At 33.9% G+C, this 17,469-nt stretch overlaps 1 protein-coding gene across 11 annotated transcripts in view; it reads right to left on the bottom strand.

Moving 5' to 3' along the window:
- USP34 (ubiquitin specific peptidase 34) overlaps positions 1-17,469 on the bottom strand; it is a 236,367-nt gene that overhangs the window by 77,362 nt on the left and 141,536 nt on the right. For all 11 annotated transcript variants that reach the window (XR_004624915.1, XM_034659188.1, XM_034659190.1 and 8 more), the window contains 6 exons: positions 16,036-16,161; positions 14,869-14,991; positions 14,646-14,729; positions 14,043-14,129; positions 6,380-6,580; positions 3,396-3,478 (listed from right to left, as the gene is read on the bottom strand). Coding sequence is in view for 10 of the 11 variants with exons in the window: in XM_034659188.1 (XP_034515079.1) it covers positions 3,396-3,478; positions 6,380-6,580; positions 14,043-14,129; positions 14,646-14,729; positions 14,869-14,991; positions 16,036-16,161 (704 nt within the window). In the remaining variant the exon portion in view is untranslated. The remainder of the gene's footprint in view (positions 1-3,395; positions 3,479-6,379; positions 6,581-14,042; positions 14,130-14,645; positions 14,730-14,868; positions 14,992-16,035; positions 16,162-17,469) is intronic.

Consider the following 17,469-nt stretch of genomic DNA (forward strand, 5'->3'; position numbering starts at 1 on the left):
CTCTACTCCTCCCCCTGTTCGCTCATGCTCACACTCAGTCTCTGGCTCTCTCTCACATAAATAAATAAAATCTTTAAAAAAAAGATTTAGTTACTAAAAGAGATGTGTATTACAAAGAGAAAGGTTATAATGGCTTAGATTCTAAACTTCAGACTTCTAATTTTAAAAATAAAATCATACACTGACATACAATACCCTTCCTTTAGTATTGTTAATGACAATTTCTATTGGAAATGGTTAAAAGCAAATTACTAAACAACAGAGAAAACTAATTTAATTCTGTATTATTTTACATCCATTTTTCTCCACACATTTAGTTACTTCAGTGGGAAATGTATTACTTTAAAGGAATGTATTTAAAACTTTCATCTTAATATAACCAGTAAATGGGGATTATGTCTTACAAATAAATTGTTTAAAAAAAGAAAAACACTGGTCTCTAGCATCATTTTGTTGTAATGAACAAAACACTGTTCAAAATCTCAAAAAGCAAGACCCACCCACATTATTGATTTAAAGTAAAAAGTACTGGGGCCCCTGGGTGGTGCAAACAGTTAAGCATCCCACACTGGGTTTCAGCTCAGGTCGTGATCTCAGGGCCATGAGATTGAGCCCTGCAATCCAGCTCTGTCCTCAGCACAGAGTCAGCATAAGATTCTCTTTCCCTCTCCGCTCCCTGCACTCATGCACACGTGTGTACTCTCTCTCTCTCAAATAAATCTTTAAAAAAAATAAAAGTAAGAAGCACAAAGAAGTTAAAACTTATAAATCACATACCTGTCCATATTTCATGTTATTATCATATTATTATAACCAACTTTATTAACAGCAACCTACCCATCTACCCTTTAAATATGTAGCATTAGCAGATTTTTGATGGGGCACTTTGGGTGGCTCCATTGGTTAAGCATCTGCCTTCGACTCAGGTTATGATCCTAAGGTCCTGGGATCAAGCCCCATGTGGGGCTCCCTGCTCAGCAGGGATTCTGCTTCTCCCTCTGCCCCTCCCCGCTTGGGCTCCTGCATCCACACGCTCTCTCAAATCAATAAATAAAAAATCTTTAAAAAAAAAAAAAGATTTTTGAGAACACAGGCAAAAAGTATGTTCTAACTGCCTTAATTGATATAAACCTAGCACCATATGAATCGAGGTGGGGGCCTAAGGAAAAGATAACGGTACATGAACAGGAACAGACAAAAAAACAGGAATGGGGGGGGCAAGAGGAGGGGGCTCACATTACAAAGATGGTAAAAAGTTCTTTAAGAATGGAACTGGTAGAATGAAAACAAGAACTGCCAGAGAGTAAATCAGATTGAACAGCGGCAGCTGGTATCAAACCTGCATGTTTATTTTTCCTTGTGTGAGGTTAACAAAGTCAAATGAACATTTAATTCTCAAGAAATAAAAGCAAACAAAACAGTTACTGAATGGCCTTGTTAACTCAACATATCGTGGCTGTGGAATAGTAAGGTAGAGTGCGGGTTAGTGAGGACGTTGAGGAAAAGTTAAGACTTACTTAACTGGAGAGTTAACTGGTGGTTGGGGTATAAAATGTATCTTATCATACAAATCAAAGGCATGTTTACACTACTTTCTTCGTTTCCACAAATTATCCATTCATAAGTTTTACAAACAATAAGGTGCCTGGCACTAAAAATATGATGGTGAGCAAAATCAGATATAGTTCATATAGAACTGAGAGTGTAGTGGGGTAAAGCAGATATTGATCAAATAATGAATGTGAATTCAACTGAGACAGAGATAAAAGAAATGTAAATTATAAAATAAATAATCTTAAAATAATCATGCTTTTTAAAATGCAATCACTGCCTATGAAGGTGACTTCTAAAAGCACCTAAAAACAGCTATTAGCCATAAATAAGGTTAAGCACTTTCAAACCTGTTTACATTAGCTTTATAAATCATTTAAGTATAATGGTAAATTTCAGCCCAACATAACTTATGTGATTATGTAAGGCATACAGTCAGGTTCCCATGTATCAGTCAGCAATTATCACACTTGAATTTCTGTATCAAAATTTCATTATTTTTTAAATTTCTACTGTAGCCCAAATAAATGGGATTATTACATGCTCAAACTATATTCATATACACATATTTCCAGCTCTGTCCACCAAGGGCCTAGAAGCAAGGAAACCTCAGTAGCAATGAGTCCACCAAGAGCCCATATTTTTGGAAGCTTCCCACCAATAGGAACTAGGGCTTCTTAAAGAAATGGCTGATTCCAGGACTAAGGTAAGGAAACTACATGCCTTGAAGATCTTAAGAGTGACAGGAAAAATAAAAAAAAGACCCCTCCCTTCTGTCACACATATATCAAAAGGATACATGAACAAGCTTGAGGAGGCCAACTCAGGTATAATTTGAGTAAAGTGAACAGTAATTAATAGTCATGAACTACAACAAATTGAGTGGAAAAAAAATCATGAATTCAAACTGATACTAACGAAAAGGGAGAGAAAGCTCTTCCTCATAATGGAATGTCAACCAATAAGCATAAAATGGTTAAGAGAAAATCACCACTTTACAAATATTTACTAATGTTTAATTTAGACAAGAATCATCACTGAATGCTAAAAAGCAATGAATGAAAGTTTTATGAGGAGCAGCTTCGCACAGGTCACTTTTAATTAGGAAAAATAAGAAACCTTGTTGTAGAGAAACCTGCAGGAAACCACATAAGCTAATAAAAATTAGTATCACTATTAATGGGGCAAATTGACTTTAGCTGGATGTAGTGGGAAAGACACACTACTTATGGAGTGCTCCTGCTAAAAATGTATCATCTGTATTTAATCATGAAGAGCAATCAAAATTGTCAGAATTAGAAAACCTAAACTGAAAGATGCTTTATAAAAGAACTGGCCTGAAGTACTGAGAAATGTCAGTATCATGAGAGAAAGGCTAACGAAGTATCTCTGATAGAAGGAAATGGAAGAAACAACAACTAAATGCAGGACATGACCCTGCACCAGCAAAAAAAAGTGTTCTAAAGAATATTAATGGGACAATTTGAGTGTGGACTATACATTAAATAACACTATCAGTGCAATGTTAAACTTTCTATATTTTAGTCTTTTACTCAAATGATTAAGAAAATGCCCTAGTGTTGAAGTATTATTGGTAAATGGTCATGATATCTGAAACCTACTCTCACAAAATTCAGGACAATATGTAAATAAATGTGTGCACACAGACACACACACACAGAAAATGCACACTCATGATTATGCAATAAAATTGGCAAAATGTTGATAATACACAAACGGTGGAACGGTATGAGTGCTAACCTTTACATTTTTTTCAAAATTAAGTTTTAAAGCACTATATTCTTGGTACAAATACATATAAAAATTATGTAAAAACTTCATACCTAGAAGCCAGATTATCATACGTATAAGCAACAGACATAAGTCGCTGAATCAAACTGGTTCCTTGGACAAGAACAAGAAATACCTTTAAAACAAAAACATTAAAAAAAAAATCTTTAAATACACTAAAACACAAAAATGCATTTTTAACCCAAGATTCCAAATTACTTTTTTATCTATGACAAGATAAGGAATATCATACTGTAAAAATATCAGTATTAGAAAACCAGAATTGTATAACCAAACTTAATATAAGCCACTAAAAGAAAGAAAGAAAGAAAGAAAGAAAGAAAGAAAGAAAAGAAAGAAAAGAAAGAAAAGAAAGAAAAGAAAGAAAAGAAAGAAAGAAAGAAAGAAAGATAGATTTACTAATACAGAAGCAAAACTATTCTCTATTTTTAGATCCACAAATTCTTTATAGGTCACCCAAGTAGGTGAAAAAAATATATTATACATGTCAATGGTTTATGAGGGGGATGAAGAATTAAACACATTTTTGCTTCTGACACAAGGGGAAAAAAGCCAACCAGTGGCATATATCTCAATCATCCTGAAATAAATACAGAAAAAAAATAAATATAGGGCATAGATTCTCGATTAAAAATCCTGAGCATCAACATTTAGTTTGCAACCTTTCAAGGTGCATGATTTTAATACATATTTAATTTTTAGGTTCTCGTTCTTCTATATAATGGGAGTTCTATATAATGTTCTATATAGTTCTATAATAGAAGAAAATAATTTGCTAATTTATATAAATAAAGAATTACAGACTCCCTTCTGTAGATTAGAACCCTTTTGGGTCCTTATGTTTTAAGCACTGTTCCCATCCTGGGGATGTGCATCCAGTACAGCAGGTAACATAGAAAGCACTGTAACACAAGTAGTACAATGTGCCACATCAGCAAAAGAAGAGAGCAACAACTAAACCTATCGCTGGTGAAATCAGGACAGCTTCAAGGAAAGCTTTTTGAAGTCTGACATGGAATTTGAACCTTTTGAAAGGGCTCTGAGGGGAACACATGAAATAATGCATGACAGTAAATTATGAAAAAAACTAGTGTTCTTCCTCACTATCTACAGAATATCTAAACAGGGTAACTCTGTGTCTAGAATTAATATAACAGAAATTTTTGTTCCCAAAAAGCTTAACGTACTAAACTCCGATTAGGATCAACTAATGGGAAATATATACAGTAAGCATTTTTTTAAACTATAAAAACATAACACTAGCATATGCAATGAAAAAATCTAATAATACATAAAACTATCAACGGTAATCACTTATGACTGGGAGGAAAGGTTCCCCTGTATATTCTGAATTATTGTCAATAATCATATACTTGCATACATTTAAAAAAAAAAACCTTAAAACTTATGTGTGCATATATTTTATATCTGTACTATATATATATTTATATTATTAAAAGCTCAAGAGGAAATGACTAAGGTCAAAAGCTTTGAAGTTATTTAATGAGTTAACAGAAAGGAACACAATTTGACTTTTTAAATTATAAACTGGGAAGATTATTCTGGAAAAAAGAAATAACTGAAACATTACAGCAATGCAAGGTTAAAGTAAGTAGCTGACAACTACGCAATACTGTAGAACACATATAGATTACACTACAGTCTCCAAAGTTCTATTTTAATTGTATTAGCTGTAAATGATTAGAATTCTACCAGAGGTCACTTGTCCCACTTAATCTCCCAAAATTCTGAAAGGGAAATAGGCTTCAGGTTTCAATTTTACCAGTAGTTTCCAACTTATGTTACACTACAATACTACTTCTATCAGGAACAACTCATTACTCTGGGTGTTTCTTGGGCAGCTATGAGGTAAGGTGCTATACTCAAAAGGTTACAAATGAGTAAGAGATCTCACTAAAAACTTATCTTTATCTCTTCCCACTTCCCAGTGACAGAGCCATTCAAAGGGCAAATATTTGATCACATGAACAACAGAACCACGGACAAGAATTCTAATTACACTGCTAGATGTGCTAGTTACTGTACCATTTTTGTTTAGCTCCAAATCTACCATTCTATAGACGTGTTTTGTTATTCTATGGCTGGCACATCACAAACTAAATTCCTCCCTTGCCAGCTGGTTTCCTATGAGGCTCTGTCAACCTGCAACAGAGATTACTTCCCTGCTTTTTCTGACAGCATTGCACCGTAAGTATTTAACCCAGGAGAAGCCACACGGTTTCAGAAATAGTAGCAGAACCCCCTCCTCTGAGGCCTAAACCCCAGGTTAACAAGATCCTTCCTTATAGATCTCCTCATATCTGATATCCCTAACCTTTTTTCATATGTTCCACAACACTAGGAGTGGTGAATGGTTACTTGTCTGGATTACCTCAACATTTTCTTTTTGTATATGTTTAGCCCTCCAATGCAGACACGTAAAACCAATTCTTTATTTTAAATCTCCTCTGTTGAAAACACCTTGTGTGGTTTGTTTCCCTAAATGGACACTCACAAATTTAGTATATAAATTACTGGGTATAAACGATTAACTAAATTCCACAGCTAGAGAACATTAGAATGGCATACAATTCATTCCTGAAATTTGGATAATGAACTGAAAAATATTACTATTTCATAATTACTACTACTGGATTAAAAATGAAGGTATTGGGGCGCCTGGGTGGCTCAGTCGTTAAGCATCTGCCTTTGGCTCAGGGCGTGATCCCAGCATTCTGGGATCAAGCCCCACATCAGACTCCACTGCTGGAAGCCTTCCTCTTCCTCTCCCACTCCCCCTGCTTATGTTCCCTCTCTCACTGGCTGTCTCTATCTCTGTCAAATAAATAAATAAATAAATAAAATCTTAAAAAAAAAAAAATGAAGGTATCACTTCAGCTGTTAGGTCATATTGTGATAATCTAGGATTGATTTCTTATGCATTAATGTATTTTTAACTTTGTAAAACACAAATAGAATTCATTACTATAATTTAATGGTAACTTCTGTACTTTACCTCTGTTAATCTTGGTATATGAAGACCCTTGGCATGATCACCAGCAGCCTTTCTCGATTTACCAGGCCAAGTTCTTTTCCTATGGCTTTCTGCTATACCAGACCAGGCAAAGACATCATGATAAGCTAAATCCAAATCGGATGGATCTACTGCAAACTGGCATATTAACTTCAGCAAGCAAGCAAGACAGTCTAGCTGCCACTGTGGATAAGAAGAAAACGTCATTTCCCTATTTTGATTAATTTAACATGGCCACTATACAACCTGAAATCGAAAGCTAGAAAGTAAAAATAATTACAGCGAGTACTTTATCCATGTGCTAAAGAAATTTTACTACTTATGTACTATGTTGAGTAACAATCCAATCTTTTACATAAGTACATTTAAAATAAATGTTTATCTGGTAAAATATTATTTAGTATAAAAGTTTCATTTTTAACTGATTTAAAGCTCTACTTTAAAATTTTTAAAAACACTTCCTTTAAGTAAATTAGTATCATTTATGTACAAGATTAGAGTTTCATAGTATTCTCTTCAACAGTTATTTTCCTATCTTTCTAATCCCACTGACAAACTGCATAGCTATACCAATATGCCAGGGACGGGAATTCAGCAATATTACATTATAGATTTTCAAGAAAGATACCAGGAAATTTTAGTAAGAATAGTCCTTTCAACAAATGGTGCTAGAAAACTGAATAGCCATATAAAAAAATAATGAATGAAAGAACCCCTCGACCTCACTCTACATATGCAAAAATCAACTCAAAATGCATAACAGAACTAAACATAAATGATAACTATAAAACTTACAGAAGAAAAAAAAGGAGAAAATCCTTGTGGACTTCAAACATTTCTTAGATAGGATACAAATTCTGTTAAAAGTAAAAACTTCTCTGCTTAAAAGGCACTGTCAAAATAATGAAAAAGTCAGCCACAGATTGAGTGCAAATTTTCCCATACATACACCTAGCAGAAAAATTTGTCCAAACTAAGGAAAAGAAAAAGTCCTCTTTACTAAGATCAGAAGGGAAAGGAAAGGAGGGATGGGGGTGCCCAAGATATGGGTAGACACTTCATGAAGGGGAAAAAAAAAAAAAAAACATGGTCAATATGAAACTTAAGAAAGATGCAGTGAAAAGAAGTACTAATGGAGGGGCGCCTGGGTGGCACAGCGGTTAAGCGTCTGCCTTCGGCTCAGGGCGTGATCCCGGCGTTANTTCTTCCCCTCCCACTCCCCCTGCTTGTGTTCCCTCTCTCGCTGGCTGTCTCTATCTCTGTCAAATAAATAAATAATAATAAATCTTAAAAAAAAAAAAAAAAAGAAGTACTAATGGAGGAAATACACAGCTATAAACACATTAAAAATAAAAAGATCTTAAATCAACCATCTAACTTTCCAACTTAAGAACTAGAAAAAGAACCAACTAAACCCAAAGCTAGCAGAAAGAAGGAAATAATAAAGAACAGAATTAAAGAAAACAGAATATAGAAAAATAAGAAAGAAAATCAATGTAAATAAAAGTTCATTCTTTGAAAAGAACAAAATCAACAACCCTTTAGCTAAAAGAACTAAAAAATGAAAAGTGATATTACTAAAATCAGAAATAACAGTAGGAATTTTTCTACCAGTCCTACAGAAATTAAAAGGATTACAGGAGCATACTATAAATAATGGTGAGCCAAAAAAGCTGGAAAACCTACACGAAATGGACAAATTCTTGGAAACACAAAACCTAGCAAAGACTGAATCATGAAGAATTAGAAAATCTGAATAGACCTATAATTTAAAATATCCCAAAAAGAAAAGCCTTAGACCTGATAACTTCATTAATAAATTCTACCAAACATTTAAAGAATACTAAGCCTCATCAAATTCTTCAAGAAGGGAACACTCCCAACTCATTCTATGAAGCCAGCAAAAACATATCAAAGCCAGACAAAGACACTACAGAAAAACTACAGTCCTATCCCTTATGAACAGTGATGCAAAAATTCTTGAAAAAACATTAGCAAACAGGATTTAGCAACACTTAAAAGGATTACACGCCATGACCAAGCAGGATTTGTTCTTGGGATGCAAGGATGGTTCAACATACAAAAATCAATCAATACTCCACACAACAAAATGAAGAAAAAAGACCACATGATCATCTCGATTGATGCAGAAAAAGCATCTGAAATAATTTAACACTTTTTCATGATAAAGACACTCAAAAAAGCCAGAAATAGAACAAAACTACCTAAACATAATAAAAGCCATACATGAAAAATTCATAGTGCAAATCATTCCACTGTGAAAGACTAAAAGCTTTTCCACTAAGATGAGGAATAAAGCAAGGATACCTGCTTTCCTAACTTCTATTCAACATACAGCAGTGGAAGTTTTGGCCTCAACAATTTACTTTTTCCTCTTCAGTTTGGAGGCCTTTTGTTTCTTGCCTAAGAAAAAGAAACAAAAGGCCTCCAAACTGGAAAGGAAAAAGTAAAACTATCTGTTTTTAGATGATATGTAGAAAACATTAAGGGAAAAAAGCTCTTAAAATAAATGAATTCAGCAAGGTAAAGGATTCAAAGCCAACACACAAAATTCAGATGCATTTCCATACATGAACAATGAACACTTTGAAAGAGAAATTACAAAAATAATTCCTTGGGGCGCCTGGGTGGCACAGCGGTTAAGCGTCTGCCTTCGGCTCAGGGCGTGATCCCGGCGTTATGGGATCGAGCCCCACATCAGGCTCCTCTGCTTTGAGCCTGCTTCTTCCTCTCCCACTCCCCCTGCTTGTGTTCCCTCTCTCGCTGGCTGTCTCTATCTCTGTCAAATAAATAAATAAAATCTTAAAAAAATAATAATTCCATTTACACTAGCATCAAAAGAACATTTTCTTAATAAGCAAAGGTTATGAAAGACTTCTATAATGAAAATTACAATACAAGGCTAAGAAAATTAGAGACATAATTATATGGAAACACATCCCATGCCCATGGACTGAACACTTCTTATTAAAATATCAATACTACTTAAAATAATCTATAACAAAATACAAATGACATTTTTTGCAAAAAAGAAAAACCCATGCTAAAATTCACATGGAATCTCAAGGGACCCCAGAACCAATACAATCTTAAAAGAGCAAAATTGGAGGACTCACACCTCATTTCAAAACTTATTACTGAGCTACAGCAATCAACATTGATGTGCTATGGCATAAAGACATACATAGATGAATGGAATAGAGCACCCAGAAATAAAACCTCATATATATGGTCAAATGATTTTTGACAAGGGTTCCAAGACCATTCAATGGGAGGAAGGACAGTATTTTCAAAAAATAGTACTGAGAAACCTGGAAATCCATATGCAGAAGGATAAAGGTAAGGTAGACCCTTACACACTAAAATGCCATATGTGAAAATTAACTCAAAATGAAACAAGGCCCTAAATATAAGACCTAAAATAAATTCTTAGAAGAAAACAGGATAGAAGCTTCATGACAATGGGTTTGGACACATGATTTCTTAGATAGGACACCAAAGGTACAGGTAATAAAAGAAAAAAGAGACACATTAGACTTCATGAAAATTTAAAAATTTCCTGCAATCTACAGATGAGAGAACATACTTGCAAACTATGTATCTGATAAAGGATTAATATTCACAATATACAGAGTACTTCTAAAACTCAAAAAAAACCAAACGACCTGATTCAAAAATAAGCCAAGAAGTTGAAAAGACATTTCTCTGAAGACGATATATAAATGGCCAATGAGCACAAGAAAAGGTCCTCAGCTTCACTGTTTATTAGGAAAATGCACACTAAAATCACAATGAGATACCACCTCACACCCATCAGGATGACTAATATCAAAAAAACAGAAAATAAAAGTGTTGGCAAATATATAGAAAAATTGGAACCCTTGTGCACTACTGGTAGGAATGTAAGATGATATAGCTGCTGTAGAAAACTGTATGGTGGTTCCTCAAAAAACTGAAAACATAACTCCCATATGAGCCAGCAGTTCCACTCCTAGGTATATACCCAAAAGAACTGAAAGCAGGGTTTCAAAGATATTTAACCATCTGAAAGCAGGATTTCAAAGATATTTACACATCTATATTCATAGCAGCATTACTCAGGATAGAGAGAATACAGAAGCAACCCATGTCCATTGATGAATGCATGGATAAGCAAAATCTGGTATACACTGTATACAACGGGATATTACTCAGCATCAAAAAGGAAGGAAATTCTACATTCTAAAATGCTACATTCTAAAATGCTACAATAAGGATGATGCTGGAGGACATTTTGTCAGTGAAATAAGCTAGTCACAGAAAGACAAATACCGTATGATTCCACTTACAGGAGGTACTCAGAGTAGTCAAAATCATGGAGACCAAGTATAATGGCGGTTTGTCTCGGGATGGGGGGAGGGGAGAATGGGGAGTCACTGTTTAATAGGTATAATTTTAATTTTACAAGATGAAAATAAGGGCGCCTGGGTGGGTCAAACAGTTAAGCATCTGCCTTTGACTCAGGTCATGATCTCAGAGTCCTGGGACTGAGCCCAGCACTAGGCTCTCTGCTCAGAGGGGAGTCGGCTTCTCCCTCTTGTTCTCCCTGTGCGCGAGTGCTCTCTCAAAAAAAAAACTTAAAAAAAAAATGAAAATAGTAACAGGGATGGATGGTAATGACAATTCCACTACAAGGGGAAGGTATATGCCACTGAACTACACACTTAAAAATGGTTAAGATAGCAAATGTTAAGTGTATTTTACCATGATTAAAAAAACGAAACAAAACCAGCAGTTATGTAAAGCACATGTAAAGATCACCAGTCACCAGAGATTATGCAAAGCAAAAGCACCATGAGATAATACTACATACCCAGTAGAAAGGCTCAAATTAAAAAGACTGACTATACCAACTTTTGCTGAGGATATGAAGCAACTGGAACTCTCATACGTTGTATGGTACAACTGTTTGGGAAAACACTTTTGCAGTTTCTTGCAAAGTTAATTTTACATTTACCGTATTATGCAGCAAATTCTTTTCTTGGTACTGACCCAAGAGAAAAACATATGCACACCTGAAAGACTTGAATATGAATGCTTGTTAACTTTATTCATAATAGCCCAAAACCAGAAACTCAAATGTCCATCAATAAGTGAATGGATAAGCAAGGAGTAGTATACCTACTCAAGGGATATATTGCTCAGCAAAAACTAACAACAACCAAAATACATGCAACATTTATCAGCCTCAAAATACATGCTGAGTAAAAGACACCAGATACAAAGAACACATACCATTTTTATTCCATTTACATGGAATTCTATTAATGCAAATGTAATCTTATAACAAAAAGATCAGTGTTGCTCAGGACTGGCTGGTTGGGAGAATGGGGGAAACTGATGGTACAAAAAAAAGCAGGGTGGAGAGGCACCTTGGTGACTCAGCTGGTTAAGCGTCTGACTCTTCATTTTCACTCAAGTCATTTCAGGGTTGTGAGATCAAGCCCAGTGTCGGGTGTGGAACCTGCTCAGGATTCTCTCTCCCTCCCTCCTTCTACCCCTCCCCTTTACCCTCCCCTTCTCTCTCCCTTGCTTTAAAAAAAAAAAAAAAGCAGGGTGGAACTTCTGAGGTAATAGAAATGTCCTGTATCTTTTTGTGTTGGTGGATTACACAAGTATACACATTTTTCAAAACTTAAACTATACTAAGATGAGTTCATTATCTATTTCATGAAAAGTACATCTCAACTCCCTATCACACACAAAAATTAACTTAGAATGGATCAAAGACCTAAATGTTTAAAAATTAAAACTGTAGAATTCTTAAATGAAAACATAGTCATTAATATTTGTGACCTTAGGTGACACACTACTTTCAAGAATGAACCTTAACATTATGCTAAGTGAAAGAAGCCAGACACGAAGGACCATATACATTTTATATGGCTCCATTTATACGAAATGTCCATAATAGGCAAATCCATAGAGACTGAAAAGAGATTAGATTAGTGGCTGCCCAGAGCTGAAATGTTTCAAGGAAAATGAGGAGTGATTGAGAGCGTGGGGTTTCTTTTTTGAGGGGATGAAATTGTTCTGGCATTAGTGGTAATAGTTGTACAACTCTGTAAATATACCAAAAATCACTGCTTTTTAAAAGGTAATTTTACTGTACGCGAGTTCTAACTCAAAAATTTTTAATTTGAAAGTATACCTCAACTAAACTCATTTTAAAGAGAAAAAAATTAAATTTTTAACAAGAATTACTCTGAATTTGTAAGTATTCTATAATATGTTAGGAGAGATGCATTATAAATAGAGGATATCAGTTGACTTGAAAGCAATCTCAGGCATGCTTAGCATCTCAGGCATTGCCAAGCTGCATGTGTCACATATGGTAGTTAAAATTTTCTCATTGGTAATACCTCATAAAAGTATCCACAATTTCAAAGGAAACAGAAAAAACCTCTAGCTTATCCTGGATTCCCTGTAAACTTTATTCAAAAGTAAACTTAGAGCAGTTTATGAACAAAATTCCTATAAATGACACATAACTACTCATTAAAAATTTTAGTTAAATTCTCCCACTTTGCTAAAGAACCAAGGCACATTAGAATTCTAAGACGTTAATGGGACAATAAAGAGATGACTAACAATAAAAACAACAGAGACATTATAAGTCAGAACTACAATAATAATTGAAGTATCTAAAGAGTAAAATGTAATAAAATACGTAAAATAAAAATGGAAAAAGTATTAAAATCAGTGGTAAGAATAACAACATCTTAGTACATAGTAATAGGTTTTCTAAATATATTTTCTTTTATTAACGCCCGACTCCTAGGTTCCAAGATAATTCTAAAACACAAGTACTAAAAAAATACTTGAATGGCATGTTTGATAATGCTATTCTGTTCTGTTGGAGGTCAGGAAATGGAGCATCCATTTCATTTAGTTCAAAACCAGATTGTGCAGTTTGGTATAGCAGTATCAACTTTTTAAATAATTTTCATCTTTTAACAAACAATTTTATTTTCCTAATATAACAGTGCTTCCTCAAGTTAATAGTGGCCAAGTACCTTTTTTTTTAAAAGTTCCATTTTGTTAAGGATCAGTAATTTTGTGAAATGCTGTAAAAATTCTGCAGCAATGTTCAATAGCTATAAAAATTTCTGAAGGTTTACTCTCAATTTCTGCACCTATTTCATTTCAGACCAGTCACAAATGGTCTGGAAACACATATTTGAGTAGCACTACAATAAAGGAAGAAATAGCCAAAACAAAATGAAACAAAGAAAAAGGGTATTTTCAAAAACTGAACACATATAAACCAGTTTTTTTTAAAGCATCCAAACATTAAGATTGTATAATTAATCACATGTAATCTACCAGCCTAAAGGAAAAATGTTTAGGAGTTAGCCACAGTCCAGAGTCATGAATTTTGGCACTTAAAAGTTTAAACAGAACTGACATGAAGAACTCTTCATGAATAATTAATCAGACTCCCTATTTTTAAAAAATTAATTTTACTGCACTCCACAATCTTCCTTACGACAAAGCAGCACATAACAGAAGTTGTACTTGCTAATGAAAACTGGAAGTGCTTACGAGAACTGTTAACTGGTTACAACAGTGAACTTCCACTCACCACAGTCCAGGATTCCTGCTCTTTAGGCTCCAGAATTCCAGAATTAAAAATTTCTAGCAACTGTTGAAGCCCTCCAGCAGCAACAAACTGTAAGCAATTGTGAGAGTACTGGTAAGAGAGATGCAGCTTCAAAATGTCATGAAGACCTGCTTTCTGATTCAATAACTGTGTGTGTATGTGTGTTTTATGTGTATGCATATGTAAAATAGTATATATCTTTAATCTAGGAAATTACTCTGATTTAAATAACCAAAATAACTTCTACACAAACTAATAACATCCACCTCATTTTCAAGAAATTTTTTAAAAAGATTCTTGCAAATTATCTATAAAGATATCTTTATATTCAACTGACCATTTAATCGCAGACACTAGGATGTCCTAATAAAGTATTTCAAAAAGGAAAAAAAAGTGCTAAAAACAAAAGCAATGAGGCATTAAATAATCCCACCTTTAACTGTGATTTGAAGTAATACAAAATTTTTTAACTATGCTTTATTTTAATAGTAAGTTAGTTTAAAACCAATAACTATGACACACCTACTTTTGGAATATTATAGAGATAATTTTTATCAATACACTGCATAACATGTATGATCAAACCTTGCAACTCCAGGAATTTTTACTATTTTCCACTTGATCCTCACTTGAATCATCTGAATCTGGATAAAGATCACTGTAACTTCCCTGTGGGAATGGCAAAAAAATAATAATAAGAGAAGGTGCAGGAGGAAAAAGTTATTCTAGAACTGAAAAATAACACATTCTGGAATTTGGCTCCAGACAAAATACAAGTATTTCATGGGAAGAATGGAAATTCAATTACCGTTGACTCTCTCCTTATCCTCCTGTTAGGTTTTCCTAGTGCTTCAATAATTTCCAGGGCATATAATAGCTTGTGAGCACTTTTAATTTTGAGAAGTTCTTTCCAATTAAGTCCATCATTACTCTTAAATTAAAAAAGAAAAACATAGGTTTTTCTCAAACCAACTTACTAAGGGACCCCTCCCAAAATAAACTTGAAAGAAAGTGACACTATGTAAGAACTCAAATATTACATAGATATTGAAATATCTTCAAACATATGAAGACCAATTGTATAACTGATACTCATGGTATGCTTAAAACACCAATTATTCATTAAATTTTGTTAAAATTCATATACAAACAGCAGCATAGGGGGAAAAAATTCTGTCTTGTGAACCCACACAACAGACAGGGCAACATCTTCCCAATGAAAAACACTGTGCAGCCTAGTTGAATGCATTAACTTTAAAAGATATAGAAGTAGTAAAGTCTGTATTTAATACTTAGAAAGTCACACCTACGCATTTAAAATTCACAAATACACAAATCTTAAAATATTGCTTTCTAATCTCAATTTATGAAATGATATTCACACAATGTACGTCTTTGACAACATTATTATTAGAGCTACTCTGAGTCATCAACCACCATTTGCCAGGCCTACCTTCCCCACATCTAAATCATTTGAGATAAAGAACCTTCTGAAATCCCATGGCCAAGACCCAAATCATAAAAAACCATTAGCGCACATTATGACACTATTTTTCCATTCATCCTGTAAGTGTTCTATTGGTATCTCCAATTATTATATAGCTTTTAAAAAACTATATTTTTAAAAGCTATATTATTATATAGCTTTTAAAAAACTAATTTTAACACATCTTTACAAAGACCTCCATCACACCTGTGAGGTCACGGCCCTACAGGAATATATTCAGAACATACAGTAATATGTAAAAAAACTAATATAAAAACAAATAATGTTTTCTAAAGATAATTTTAGAGAACAACCTTGGCATTGTATTAGGCCTGTGTTAGTCAACCTCACTAACAAATAAATGGACGTTAAAATGAACTTTTAGGGCAAAATTTTACTGAGGATATAGGTCAACAAGCAGTCTCATACACTGGAGGAATGTAAAATGATGCCATGCTCTAGGAGAGTAAAAAAATTTTGTGAGTTTACCTGTTCATCTGAGATATTCTGGAATGCCATCAACATGTTAGGACATGTAGGAAGAAGCATCAGTAGCTCCCATACACGCCTAGAGAGATTTTCTGCATGAAGATGAAGTTCTTCACATCTTAAGCTCTACACAAATAAGAACAACTGCTTATCAAGACAGATCACTAAAAGAAAATAAATAAATCTAAACTCAAGTTCAACTTATTTGCATGAAACCCTTGATTATCAAATTTGATATTCTTCAGTCTTACTTTAAAAGCGAGAAATAAACCATTTGTTTCATGTTAAACAATTTATACATTTTTTTATTATTTAGATCATTATGCCAAAGTAGTAGTTTTTCAACTTGTTGTTACTGAATGCTTTTTGGGAAAAAAGTGACCTGTAAATCTTGGCACTTTATTCAGGAAACTTTTCAAATAGAAGTGAAAACATCTGTCTTACAAAGCCATTCAAGTAAATTTCAAGAACATTACCAATTGCTTCCTCTTTCAGGTCACTATTCTAAATAGGACAAAGTCCTGGTGGTGGTAAATTAAGTCCTTGATCTTACATTTGGGAAAAAGAGTACAGCTGTTTCTTTTTTATACTGCTAATCCATACTTTATTTTCCAGTCTCAGATAAGCAGAGGATTAAGAGGAAAGCAAACAATTTTAAAGAACCTACTTTTCCCCCATTATTATCTATTAAATTTGCTTTTTTTTTTTTTTTAAGATTTTATTTATTTATCTGACAGAGAAAGAGAGCACAGCAGGGGGAGTAGCAGGGAGAGGAAGCAGCAAGCTTGCCGAGCATGGAGCTGGATACAGGACTCGATTCCAGGACCCTGGGATCATGACCTGAGCCAAATGCAGACACTTAACTCAGGTGCCCCCATATTTGAATTCTGTAAGATGCTGAGATAATAGTAACCTGAAGAATGTTTCAGAAAGTATGTAAGAAGTAGGCAAGTTTCCTTTATTAAAAAAATTAAAACATAACCTCAAGAGGTAAATAAATAGCTAAAGCTAAAATTTACAGTTTTAGAATTTTCCAGAGTATGAATTTGTGTAATTCTATTACCGCAGCCGTCATAATGATTTTTTTCACTATAATACAGTCCACAGGATGCTGAAAGATTCTTCTATATATCTATAAAAAGCTTAGGTCTTTCTGTATTATGATATAAAACTAGTACAACATTGAAAGCAAGCAAATCTTAGAGTTTCAAAGTAACCTCTGCTTTTCTCAATCCTGATGAAGAGAAGCAACCCAAAGTAACATTTTTGGTTTAGCTGGGGAAATGGCACTGAAAGTTCTTCAGTAAAATAGAATTCATTCCTTTGTAAACACCAACTTGGAAATTAAAAAAAAAAAAAAAAAAAAAAAAGATGTATTCTGTGCAAAAAAAAAGGGGGGGGGAATCCCAGGTGTAAATGACTATGTGCTATGTT

The sequence above is a fragment of the Ailuropoda melanoleuca genome, chromosome 4, assembly GCF_002007445.2.
Source record: "Ailuropoda melanoleuca isolate Jingjing chromosome 4, ASM200744v2, whole genome shotgun sequence".
NCBI classification, from domain to species: Eukaryota; Metazoa; Chordata; class Mammalia; order Carnivora; family Ursidae; genus Ailuropoda; species Ailuropoda melanoleuca.